The 13,509-nt window shown below is 44.1% G+C and overlaps 1 protein-coding gene across 2 annotated transcripts in view; it reads left to right on the top strand.

Annotated features, from left to right (window-relative positions):
- Positions 1–13,509, top strand: part of CRMP1 (collapsin response mediator protein 1) — a 53,524-nt gene that overhangs the window by 7,488 nt on the left and 32,527 nt on the right. For both annotated transcript variants that reach the window (XM_064151477.1, XM_064151478.1), the window contains exon 2: positions 10,367–10,455. In XM_064151477.1, coding sequence (XP_064007547.1) covers positions 10,367–10,455 — 89 coding nt within the window. The remainder of the gene's footprint in view (positions 1–10,366; positions 10,456–13,509) is intronic.

Below are 13,509 nucleotides of genomic sequence, written 5' to 3'. Positions count from 1 at the left end.
GGAAGGATCTTTCTATTGAGCTTAGTAAATAAAGAGAAGAGCTGGCAGAAGATGAGAAAATGAAGCAGACAGAGAAATAAAGAGAAACTGGAGTGGGCACTAATTTTTTGGATTCATTGATGCTGAGAAATAAGCATGCTTTGGCTGAAGACAACAGAATACTTTGAGAGGGGAAAAAATGCATACATTTGGACTTCTCCTGCGTGGGTCACTGGACTCAAGCTAACTGTCCAGGACACAGACAAAAACCTTTTACTTGATCTGAGCAAAGTGATGTGGTAATATGAAGTGTTTTGGTGTGAGAAAACAGCAGTGCAAGAGATTCCAGCTTTGAACACCAGGGCAGACATGACTTACAGATGCAAGGTGTGCTGAGTACCTGCGATGGGGTACCAAGGTTCTCATCTGTTCCATGTCTTCCCTGGCTGTGCTTTTTTTGCCACCCACCTTGATTAGCTAAATGAAGCTAAACACAGATTGGTGAGTGATGTGCCAAAAGTGTTTGAAAAGATGACTGAGAGCCAGGCATGGGAACAATGACTCACATTATTATTCTGCTGTTGATGCAAGATTTGGACTGATTTAGACAACATTTTGTCCTGGTTTAAAAAACCAAGGTCTGGGATTTCTGGATCTCGTTTTAGCCTTGACTGTTCGCTTAATATTAAAAGTTAGGGTTTTTTTTTCCCATCTGTAGCTGTTTAATAATCTTGGCCTTTCTCAGTTTACCTCTCTGTCCTTGAACATTAGAGAAGTCACATCACAGTGCACTCGGACTTGGCAGCTCTGGAGATGCTTTATCTGCTTCAGTCACAGTTGTTGAACTTCCAGCCACCATTTCCATGATTCAATGATTAGTCTTTCCCTTTCATTTTTCTACAGGAGAAAAAGTGACCCTGGTGTTATGCCACTTCCATTACATTCAGAGTAGGTCCTTCTGGGGACATTTCTGGGGAGATCAAAATCTTTGGCAGAGGGACAGAAAAGAGGGTTTGGGGCAGTGAGTTCTTCAACTGCCACAGCAAGTTTGTCAGTTGTTGCCTGCATCAGGTCTTCAGTGTCATAGCTGGTGCCCACACAGGGAGTTGAGCTGTGTTTTGCTGGAGACTGGGGAGGTTTAGAAAGGGGACAGTGACTGATGTAGTGAGGTGGTCATTCAGCAAGTCTGAATTTCCTTACAAGTGCCCAGAGCTACCACTGCCAATGAAGTACTTTCCTGACAAGTGGTCAGGAACTGCTTTTTGCTTTGCTGCCATTTCATAAGCAAGTTCATACATGAGGTAAAAGACAGAAGCTCAATTTGCCTTTGTAGGATCCACTGGCTTGTGAAGCAGTTGGGCACTTAGAGTTAGTTAGAATAGATTTCTTGCTGCTTTGATAGGTATGAGAAAGATGGCACAGAGGTGAGCAGCAAAATAATCTGGAAGTTTCTAGTCCTGCTGCATGTGAAGATTGTGACATTGTCCTTGGAAACAGAGATACTCTGGAATTACTTTTTCTTGCCGCTTGATGCCCTTGTCACAGGACTCAATTTTGTGTGTGTCCTGTTAAGGTTTAAGGCCTTATTTACATGACTAATAAATGTTAGACAATAATAAATGTCTCAACTGATGTCAGTAAATCTGCACTCTGCGTAGAAGTGACCACCCTTGCCCAGTTTGCACATATCTGACTATAGGACTGTGGAAGGGTTGTTCAGGGACAGGTACTGATACTGCAGGAAATGGAGCAGCAAGTGTTGCAGCTTACTGTGACTGGCCAGGGAAATAGGTAGGCGAGGCAACATGACAGCAGAAAGTGTCTAAATGGAAACAATGCACTTTGTGTCCACCACACTTAGTCCATCATGAGTTACGGTTGCTGATGTCATATGAAAAAGCATTTCTTACTGTTCTGCTTCCCTTGCACCCACTTCTTCCATCCAGAGAAGGGATGCCTTATGGTCTTAGCTTGTCTCACCAACCTGATGCAGGTGTCTGACTAGAACATAGAGTTCATCTTCAGTTCAGTGGCACTCGGCAGCCAGCCCTGCTGTAAATTGCTGTTATTTTTCCCAAGTTTAACCTTTCCTATGCATGGCTTGCTGAGATTTTTGAGCTCAGCTCTGACTGACATAACCTGAATGTAACCCAAAGAGATGGCTATAACAACACAGTGCAATGCCTTCAACTTTCCAGCCCACACTTAGGGGAAACCTCTGCTGATGTCAATAAATTAGGGTAAGATGTTTGTTGTGCCTCCCTTCTAAACGCAAAGCAAAGATGACGTTTGCAGTGAATAGATCCCCATGGAGTTAGTAGCTGTAGGAGTAGACCTTTTAGACTATATGATTAAGGAGTGAAATTGCCAGCTGAATATAAAGTCAGGTCTCCAAAGGGGAAACAAAAGAAATCAGATCTTTTAAATGAATAAAGATGAATGAATATATTGGCTGCAGACCAAGGTACAGCATTACTACAATCAACATAATCCTTCTTAAATGAATTGCCATATAGTGGAGTGCATTTGTTAAGAAAAAACAACAACCTTAAAAGGAGGATTCTGCATTAGTGGCCTATCGGAAACGATGCCTCAAGGATAGAATATTTTACAATCAATTCCCTGAGCTGGTTCAGGGATCACCCCAGTTAGAAATTACTTCCTATGGAGGGTAACCTGGATGTGAAATCCAAAGGGAAGGATAGCACTGATTAAAAGCAGATCTATGAGCAGACAGTACTTCATGAAATCCCATTTACAGCTCTTTGATCCTTATGAAAGGATTTAAACAAGAATTCCTCTTGGGAGGGATGTCTTCTTTTGCCATTAAGTTTAAAAGTGTTCCTTATTTGTAAGTATTTTGCTAAAAGCAAGGTAATTTAGCTGTACAGTGTCACAACTGGGACTGAATCTGACCAGCTCTGACAATAGGCAACCAAATATATCCTCAGGGGGAATAAAAAAAAGGAAAAAAAAAAAGCCAAAAAAACCCCAAACATAACCCCCCAAACACTAGAACAATCTCTAGTATATTATGGGAAATAAATCTGCTAGAAGGAAAGCAAAGAAGCACAGAGAAGCCCTGTGTGTCTTCCATTGTTTGCCAGTGGGACTTTTGAGAAACTGTTCCTTTGCATATAGCCTTCCTGTGGAGATTTGGGCAGCCAAGGACAACACAAACATCAGCCTGTGTCTTTGGAGCATTCCCTCTAAATTGGGGCTGTCATCACTTTTCTAACTCTCAGTGGTCTTTTCAAAGCCTTAGCAGCAAAGGATTCTGCCTCTCAAACGCTGAAAAAGTAAAGATGAATGTCTTGGCTGCAAGTGTGGTAATGCAGCCTAATGCCTTCTTCTGTCTATTGCCTTGAATCTGCTCATACATTTACAGGCAGCCTACTGTAAATACAGGTGGATTTAGAATTTAAACTGTTTTCAAATGGCTATTTAGCATAAAGTCCTCAGTCATCTCTAGGGCCATTGACTAATCTGGATTTTAGAGAATGCAACCATTGTAGCTTTGGAGCTAGAAGGACAATGGTATCTTCTTGTTAGTCCTCAGAATTGTGCAAAGGATGAAATCACTGCTGAGTGTTTTCTCCCTCTTTAGACTTGGAAAATCTGTAGCAATCTTAGAAGTCCAAGTGCAAGAATGAAGCAGCACTTAGACTGATATGCTGGGTGTGTTGTATGGAGTTAATTGTATAGACTGATATGCTGGGTGTGTTGTATGGAGTTAATTGTATAGACTGACATGCTGGGTGTGTTATATGGAGTTAATTGTATAGACTGACATGCTGGGTGTGTTATATGGAGTTAATTGGTTAATTGTATAGACTGACATGCTGAGTGTGTTATATGGAGTTAATTGTAAAGCAAACAGTAAATAATTACAAAGAAATTATTTACTTGAGTCAGAGATGAAGAGATGACAGAGCACTGGAACAGGCTGTCTGGAGACATGGTGGAGTCTCCTCTGGACATACTCATAACCCACCTAGATGTGATTCTGTGCAGCCTGCTGTAGGTGAACCTGCTTTAGCAGGTTGGACTAGATGAGATCCCTTCCAGCTCCTACTCTTCTGTGCTATGGAAGAAAAGCAGAAACTTGATAGCAAATATCAGACTTGCAGTCTGAACAGATGTTGCTATTTGATGCAAACACAGCTTTTGAAATATCTTTGAATCTTTTTTTTGTATGGCAAAACCACCTAATGGCAGATTGACTCTTCTTTCTTATTTTATTTTTCACACTCCATTGTTATAGAGGGGTTTGAGTCTGAGTCTGGGGTGAGATACGAGGCCGACGTAAAGGTTATTGAATAATTTATTAATATATACAAGGAGAACTTTCCCCCAAACTTATGCACAACTAACCCACACAAATTCTTTGATACAGTTGGTAAAACTGTTTTACAGAATGTTTATGTACTGCCAAACTAAGCAACTTGGTAGAGGTTTTAGAAATGTTCTGATCAGAGTCTTGCGGCATGAACTGTCGCTGGTAAAGTTAATGAACTTCCGTAGCAGCTTGGATCAAGAGAGCTCAAATACTCACTAGTTGGGAGCCTCAGTGTCTGTGTTCCCAAAATACATATAGCGAAATCCAGGTGGTTGATTTCAGGCAGAGCTGATAGTTCAGTTCGAATTGGGGCATGCTGGCTGAGAAGGTTCCACAGGCACGATCATAGAATCATAGAATGAACCAGGTTGGAAGAGACCTCCAAGATCATCCAGTCCAACCTATCACCCAGCCCTATCCAGTCAACTAGACCATGGCACTAAGTGCCTCAGCCAGTCTTTTCTTGAACACCTCCAAGCACAGTGCCTCCACCACCTCCCTGGGCAGCCCATTCCAATGCCAATCACTCTCTCTGTGAAGAACTTCTTCCTAACATCCAGCCTAGACCTACCCCGGCACAACTTGAGACTGTGTCCCCTTGTTCTGTTGCTGGTTGCCTGGGAGAAGAGGCCACCCCCCACCTGGCTACAATGCCCCTTCAGTTAGTTGTAGACAGTAATAAGATCCCCCCTGAGCCTCCTCTTCTCCAGGCTAAACACCCCCAGCTCCCTCAGCCTCTCCTCATAGGGTTTGTGTTCCAGGCCCCTCACCAGCTTCGTTGCCCTTCTCTGGACACGTTCCAGCACCTCAACATCCTTCTTGAATTGAGGGGCCCAGAACTGGACACAGCACTCAAGGTGTGGTCTCACCAGTGCTGAGTACAGGGGAAGAAGAACCTCCCTTGTCCTACTGGCCACACTGTTCCTGCTGGGGCTGGAGCGGCGGCCGGCCGGGAACGCCTTGTTCCATCATCCGCTGGGTCAGTGCCAAGGGCCGTGGGACAAAGGAGCAGGTAAAGCGAACCCAGGGAGTGGCCCCAGGCAGCAGGCAGGCAGGGAGAGGTGAGCGGAGAGTGGCAAGAGCATCTTGTTTACCTGGATTGCCCTATTTATCAGGTGTGGGCTGAGATTAGTGGTCCTTTGGCCACGATATCGTCCAGTAGGCCTCTGGTAGTCGGCCAAAACACACCAGATTAGGAAGGGTGCACAGGTCTTGCTCCCCCACCTATGGGAAGAGCATGGGGCCTACACCTGGTGGGCTACACAGCCGCTTACACAACGCCTTACACAACGTGGGCCCTGGGCAGGCCAGGCTTCGTGGCACCAGGTCTGTTGTGCCCCCTTTATCCATTTAATGTGTTTACCTCTGGTTTGGGCAGAAAAACATGTGCAGGGGAGGCATGTGTAAGCGTCCTTGGGCCTATGGGCCCTTCCCGACATCCATCTTGTCTGGCAGCGGTGTGGCTTTCTCTGGAAGGTTTCTGCAGGTGTGGCTGTCCACACGCAGGTGTGTGCTCTGCCTTGTGCTGCGTTGTGTTTTGCTGTGCTGCATACATTTGAGACAATACTTACTTAGTAAATCGTGTGGCAGAAGATGCCAGTTTCTGCTACTGTTTTTCAGTAGCTCTAGAAACGCATTGAGAGCTGCCCCTGTGAAAAATGTGCTTTGGTTTGGCTGGATGTGGTGTTTTTGAACTCCTCTCTCTCTGAATGGAAAGAGGCTGGGTTTAAGTGTCTTTGTAATTGCTCCTGCTGTAACATTTGATTGTTACGTTTGTGTTGTGTTTACAAATAGCCCAGAGCTGGGTGATTTACTGACCAGAGGGCTTTGATTTCACATGTCTTTGTGCAGAGCCCACTGCAGTTTCTGACCGCAGCAGATCTCAGGCTCCTCATCTGGCAGGTTGATGCTGACTGTGCTTGTGGTTGCTGGTCCTGTGCTTTTGGGGTTGTGTGGAAGTATGGCCGTGTTTCACAAGAGCTGAGCCAAGCTGACTTTAATAACTCAGCAAAAGAGGCAGTTTGTACAAGTCTTGCCGAACAGCGGCTTACAGATGCTTTGTCTTGCTCGTACAATAGTTGCAAGGGAGTGAAAGCCACTGCCTCATGGCTGAGCAGCCAGCCCCTCCTCCTGCAGCAAACGATGCTGAGTTTGTGGCATCTCCTTCTGCTGCCATGAAAATTGCTGTCATGTCACAGACTAAGCTCTGTGGCTTTGCTGATAGATTAAGCAGGAGAAGATCGTCTGCGATTAGCAAAAAATCACCGGGAGAGCAGCGCACAGGGTTTGAAGGTGAAGTGCTGTGGATAACGGGAGTGGCTGTATCATACTCGACAGCAAGCTGAGCTGGGAGGTGGCCGAGTGCTTGTAAAATGGAGCTGCAGGGAGACAGGAGATAGACATCGCTGCTGTGCTGATGCTGTGTCGTAGCCAGGCACAACGGAAGCAGAGAGCCTTGCTTAGATGTGGTTGCATCACTGCAGCAGTGAGGATGAAGGAGAAGCACCTTGGCTCCCGCTCCCTGCAGCAAATGCTGAGCAGTGCCATGGATTTACAGTGGTGCTTTCCCCACCTCCCACATCGATGACAGCAGTTCTTTTCTCCCCCTCTTGAATCTTGGCACCTAATGAATTGTTCAATTTATGCATTCAGTATAATGCACCCTCTCTCTTTTGCTGTGTTCCTGCTGTCTGCCCTTAGGCTGTAGTGAGGAGCAGCAGCTTCCCTTGGCTTGCAGTGGGAAGAGGTGGGCTTGCAGTGTCTTGTGCCAAGCAATGTGCTGAGAACTCGGTAGGAAGCCCTCAGGGCTCAGCAGGCAGGGCACCGGTGGCTAAGACATCTGTTAGCTGAACGGGAAGGTGGCAGCCACCGCATAAGGGCTTTTGTAATATTGTCAATCCCTGACCTGTGTAATGAGCCCATTGTTGTTTGCATTGTGAGAGGACCCGAAGGTCATCTGAGTGGCTGAGGGTATATCTAGGCTAGGCAAGGAAAGTCTTGCTTTGAGGGGTTACAGCTCAAAAGCTGTAAAGGTCATCTGAGTGCCTGACGGTACATCTAGGCTAAGCAAAGAAAGTCCTGCTTTGAGGGGTTGCAACTGAAAAGGGGAAATATGGGCCAGCACTTCATAAATAATTCATAAGCTTTGGGTTACTTCTCTCTTCACCACCTCCTGCTCTCTGGCTGTCCTCCAGCCTGGAACATTGTCCAGGTAGAAGATGACTTCGGTCTCTGATTTTTCTGAGTATTTGACACTTGGTAAGAAAACTGCCAAACTGTAGACCTCTAGTAAATAATAAATGGTCTCTGGCCATGCATAGCCAGGCTGCATACCCCAGGAGACTGACCTACTTCACAGACCCTGTGTGTACCCAGGTTTCTGTCTAGGATTTCACAAGTAGCAGTGACCTAAAGTGGGCCCAGGCATTGTTGACCTGGCAGCATCCCTTTGCTTTCATGCCAGGGCTCTGCCTGCCCCTGAAGCTTGTGCTCAAGCTATGATGGGAGTGACTGCTGACATGCTGACCAAGGGTTTATAGGAGAGAAGATTCATTCTTTCATGAAGACTTGTCCACAGTAGGCTACACCTCCCTGCTAGGAGGTTATGTTCTGTTATTTTCCCAGCACGTCCATGGAAATGATCTCCATGGTTAGGTGTACACAGGCATTCAGTACTGCAGCTCTGGCTGAGGACAAGCCACATCTGCTCCTGAGCAGAGCGTATGAGGCAGTGCCTGTTTGCTTGGGCACAGCATGCTGCTGGGGTGTCCACCAGCACTGACACCTCACCTGGGTTGCTTGTGTCCACCAGCACCATCTGTGTAAAGGTACCATGCTTTGCTCATGCTCCTGGCTTGCAGCGATCTGGTAGTGTGTCCTGCATGCATGCTGGCAGCCTGGGCTGGTTGGCATGTGTTCCACCAACCCCTTTTTTCTTCTAAATTCGCTCATTTGCTGGAATGGAAGTGTGTGTCAAAGGTGTTTGCACATCTATTGGGTCTTGATGAAAGTTGGGCAAGGCTCCATGGCACCCTCCCCAGCAGCTTGGCAGACTACCTGGGGAGGATCAAGATTGGTGGGCTTTTTGGCAGTCTCGTCTCATCTGGCTGGCAACAACCTTAGCCACAGGCCAGCTCAGGTGCAGGAGCTGCTACCTTTTGTAGCAGTTTTGAACCATTTGTATTTTCTTCTGAGTGGGAAGGCGTCAAGAATGAAAACATTGAAAGTCTCCTTAAGGTGCAGTTTTCTTTCTTCACCAGAATTTCTTAGACCCTCTGAAGTTCTGAAAAAGACAAGACTGTAAATATTCAGTAATCCTTTATAAACTGTAAGTGATACTTAATTTAATGGATGACTCACATAATTGAGTGCTTTCTTGAAACTGCATTTGTGTCCTTTTTAGTTTCAGATTACTCTAATACCTAGTTTTGCCACTTACATATGTATGTTTATGTATAAAACCATGTCAAAACCTTATGGCTACAACTATTTTTGTGGGGTTATACTTGTGCTTTGTTTTAGGCTGTCTTATTTTCCTGGTCTGTTAAATTTGATTTTTATTTATTATACATCTTAGCCTGTTTAAAGAGATACGAATTGCAGAACATCTTGATGAGTATGCAGATTTTTGTCTTGTTAGCAGTGATAGATGCAGTGCTCTGGTAAGGTTCCCTGCACATATCAGTAAGCTCTTGCCTCCTGTAATTGGGCAGTATTAATGTTTAGGAAAGCAATTGAATGAGTTTAAAAAGAGCTCACAAGGTGGTGGTCTCTGCAGGTCACCAGGCAGTGTAGTAAATCATCATGGTGAGGAGATGCAACTGCCAGCACATGGCAAAATGACTTATTACCATTCCAGCTGCTGGTTCACAAGTCCTGTAATTGCAAGTGACAGTAGAAAGGCTGGGGAGAAAACAGGGAGCCTGCTCTGGCAGATTCCAAGCTGAGGACTGGAGTCATCTCCATACTCTTAATGAGAAGATACCAACATCTAAGACATATTGCATTGCCCTTCTGTGCCTTGGATCCTGACTCCCTCTGGGGTTATCTCTCTGCTGCAGCACATGGAGAAAAGCCTCAAACCTTCTGTGTTTAAAATGTTATTTTCTCCCTTCTTTCTCCCCTTAAGATGCCTGTTTCTCCCTTTCTGCTTCTCTAAAATGATATGGAGAGGTATAGAGGCTTTCCACCTGCAAAATGTTCAAATACTTGCTGAGAAGCGAATCTGTTGCATATAACTGAGAAGTTACTTTGAAGAAAGGTTGTTGTAACATTCCTAGCTGTGACTTAGCACTTTTTAATCACTAAATTGTTGTATTGTTGTCCCTGTTTTTATAGATGAGGAAACATATCAATGTGTTTAATTGTTTAATAATCTGGGAATTTGGGATATGCAGGGTTTATGGTGCCAGGAACTGAGTCTGGACTGAGGAGTATAAAATATGGACAGAATGAAGATTCTGAGTTGTTGTTTAGTGAGTCAAGAAAATAATTTACAACAAAATGGCTTTTCTATATACAAATGGGAAAAGAAAGTTCTGACTACTCTAGAAGTTTTCAGCATTCACAATCACTTGGCAAAAGTTTTTTCCAAAAGCTCAGCAGCTTCTCCTGACCCTTTTCCCATTTCAAGCTCTGCTGCTCTTTCAGGGGTACCGAGACTCCCAGGTGAGCTCAGCTTGGCAATTCCCATGTCAGGCAATTTATTTTGGTGCCTTCTCTTCCCTTTTTGGCCTTTGTGCAGTACACAGGTGGTAAAAAGGGGATGTACCAGGATTTCAAGTGTTTCCACATGCAATGAATTCTGCTTTGAGGGTAAAAGACTCTGATGGCCATGAGGCCTCACGCCCCAAAATTCAGAAATAAGTACTGAATGAAACTGTGATTTTCTTCTCCACTGTTTATATATCCTTACCTGAAAATAGACCTTTATATAGTGTAAGTGCTTTGATATTGATGGCTTCCTATATAATATAAGCCTGTTTGGTATCATCAATATGTTATTACGTATATTTTAACAAAGCCACATTTCTCCTTTTTCTTCCTCAGAGTGATCGACTACTCATCAAAGGTGGAAGAATTATCAATGATGACCACTCCTTCTATGCAGACATATACCTTGAAGATGGACTTATAAAGTTGGTTGTTGTGTTTTGTTTTCCTTTTTTTAATATTGAACTTTTTATTTTGCATGCCTGTTAATGTAGAATACTGTGATTCCTTGATGCTACTGACCCAAAATCTTGCAGCCAGCATCTTGATTACCTCTAGATGTGAGGCTACAGTAGAGGAGTGTTTAATTATCTTAGTTTCTTCCTAAACAGTTGAGGCAAATAGGCTCTCCCAACACAAGAAGCAGTGATGAGGACAATGAGTATTTTTTGGGTCCATGTATGACAGAAGGCTCATTACTGTTTTTCTCCCAGCATCTAATCTGAGTGAATGTAGCCATGCTCTAAAGGATTGTAGGACACATACATGGGCCCTAGCTTACACAGTGCTAATGGGGACTTCCTTCTCAATTGTCCTCTTGGTTGTTGCTGAAGCATAGCATGTTGTATTGGTCAGCATTGTTAAGCATTGCTTATATGTCCCTGTTCTTGCTTGGAAAAAGTATTTGATCTTAAATCTTCACACCATCAGAAAGAAAAATCCTACTGACTTATCAGGATATAAAATATGGAATCTGTGAAAATACCCCTTAAGTGAAAAATGTGAACTAGATGTTGCTTGCAGCTTGAGAAACAGTAGCAGAGATGTCTATTCATGTAGCTTCTACCTTGACTTAGTGGAGGCTGGCATCTCCAGATTTGCAGTTATGTGCAAAGTGTGTGCAAGCACTCTGGTGTACACAAAGATCAAAGCTTTTCTTGACTGCTACACATTTTCACTAGTGACCTAACAAGTTTGGTCTCCAGAGGCTACAATTTAATGCACAGAAACATAATTATGGTTATCTGGTAAATAATTCATTACCTACTTGTTTTCAGAGCTCTTTTTAAATTACAAGCTCTCATCATATTAAAAGTCCAATTCTGTATTCTTTCTAGGTCTGTGGCTACTTACATTATTCATTATTCAGAGTATGCACACTTTTATCTGTGGACTGTGTGGTTTTCCTTTTTAATACTTCACTCTGCCTTTCCAGTTGCAGTGTTACTTGCGTTGCAAAGGTGGCAAAAGGAGCATACTGTTTTAAGTGGAGAAGGCACAAAGATTGGAACATGTATCTTGTTTTTAATAGGAACAGTCAACCAAGCTGTGCTTTCTGATAGGTGCTTCAGTTGAGTTTTTCAGCACTTTTGTTTGTTCACATGCAAATTTCTTAGCAACACTTGAGTCAGAACTGATTTAACAGCAAAGTGCATGAGATACTGAGAGTCTGAAACTGCTGTGAATTTTTGGCCTTGGTTCCAGAAATGCAATGGTACTTGGTAGACAGGTTAGCAATGTCAGCCTTTCAGCTGCCCTTGTGAAGTGCATAGACTCCCTCTGAAACAAATGCGTGGATCCACACCCCCAGGGAGTATTCTTAGATGCCCAGCACAGCTAGGATTAATGATATATAGACAGGGAAGATCTTAATTTTTAAAGTGCCTTTATCTTTGCCCAAGGAGGCAGGTTTACTCTTCACCCCAAGCTGTGCTTGGTTTCCTGGATTGAGATGAGCCAAGGCTTTTATTTGTAATCTGGGCTATGAAAAAGCAGCTAATTTGTGAGGGCAGTTTGCTGTGGAGTGGACTTAGGTCGTAACAGTGTTCAGATGTTAAACCCTGCAGTTTAGGGAAGTGCTGTATTGTCAGGGATTGGTCTCTTTTAGTTTCTCCATCTGGAGCTGCACATTGTGTCTGAATATTTAACATTGTTGTTAAATGTTGCACAAGATCCTTTGCAGCAGGACCTTGAACCTCAGGCATCCGTGCTTCAGCCGATGCCCTAACTCTCCAGCTGCAGATCCTGCCGATAATACACAATCAGTTCCACAGAATGGAGCAGACACCAAACCACTCAGCCCAGAATAGGCAATAGTGTCCTAGTTTTGCTAGGATATAAAGGATCTGGGTTAATTTTCTTATTCCACAGTGGAAACTGCTTGGAAAATAGAGGGTTGAGTTTCTCTTGCAGGCTAATGATGCGAATAAAGTCTTGTAACACTTCTGTTCCTGCAGATTGTCCTGCAGAGAGGAACGTAGGTATTACCTTGAATATGTTTCAAAATCAGCCATAGTTTGGTGGATGGCTTTTTCATACCTATCAATGCTCAAACTGGCTCCATAGGTGCAAGGCAGCAGTGGTGCATGTGGGTTTTTCCTAGCTGAAACTTAAGCCCTGCGCACTCAGATGGAAGCTGAGAGGCAGTTCTCTGGTATCTAAACAGCAACTTAGTTATTTAGTAATTTCAACTGCCATTGGCATGTAGAGAATATATTCTGCCTATTTCTGGCCTGTCTCTGTTATCAATATGAGGAAATGAGACCCAGTCGCTGCTCAGCAAAGGGTCACGCAGCCTGGTGCCTGCTGTCCTCTGCTCTTCCTGCCAAGGGGAAGGGTTGGGTTCCTCTGGGCTGGAGCGAGCTAACAAGTGTGTAGAATGGGTGGTTGGTGACTGGCTCTCCATTGCAGGGCGGGTGATGAGCCAAAGCCAAAAAGAGGTCCGGTCTTGATAACAAGATAACTAACTACAGAGTCCTGGGGGAGCTTTTCAGCTTTCTCAGGTTAAGCTAATGGAGAGTTGCAGCCTTTGTTTCCATTGTGCTTTAATCAGCTCGTGTACAACAGAATTTATCAGCCTGCTCAGCTGAAGACTGCAGACGGCATCATCTTTCCCTGAGTGTGAGTTTTCTAGTTGCTGGTGCATTAGAAAACCAGCCTAATCATTTATACAGTATCTACAACACAGTTATCTGTGCTGTTGTATTTTTTCACCCACAAGTAACTGAGCCCCATTCTTGTTAACATACGCTTAGCAATTCAGGAATCCTGTCACATTATCTCCTGCTAGTGTTTTAGTCAGAATAAAAATAACCTTGAATGCCAGTGAAGATCACTCTTCTCCCAGCCTTAGTCTTGATGTCAGGGCACAAGAAGAGACAGGATCCTGGCAGGTAATAGTGCAGCAGCATCCAGAAAGGCTGTGTCACTTTGGTAGGGATGACTTCAGCCATTGCCAAATAAACTTAACCACATGCTGC

Source organism: Pogoniulus pusillus, chromosome 11 (assembly GCF_015220805.1).
Source record: "Pogoniulus pusillus isolate bPogPus1 chromosome 11, bPogPus1.pri, whole genome shotgun sequence".
Lineage (NCBI taxonomy): Eukaryota > Metazoa > Chordata > Aves > Piciformes > Lybiidae > Pogoniulus > Pogoniulus pusillus.
The sequence above is the reverse complement of the archived record's forward strand: the minus strand, read 5'-3'. Positions and strand labels throughout refer to the sequence as shown.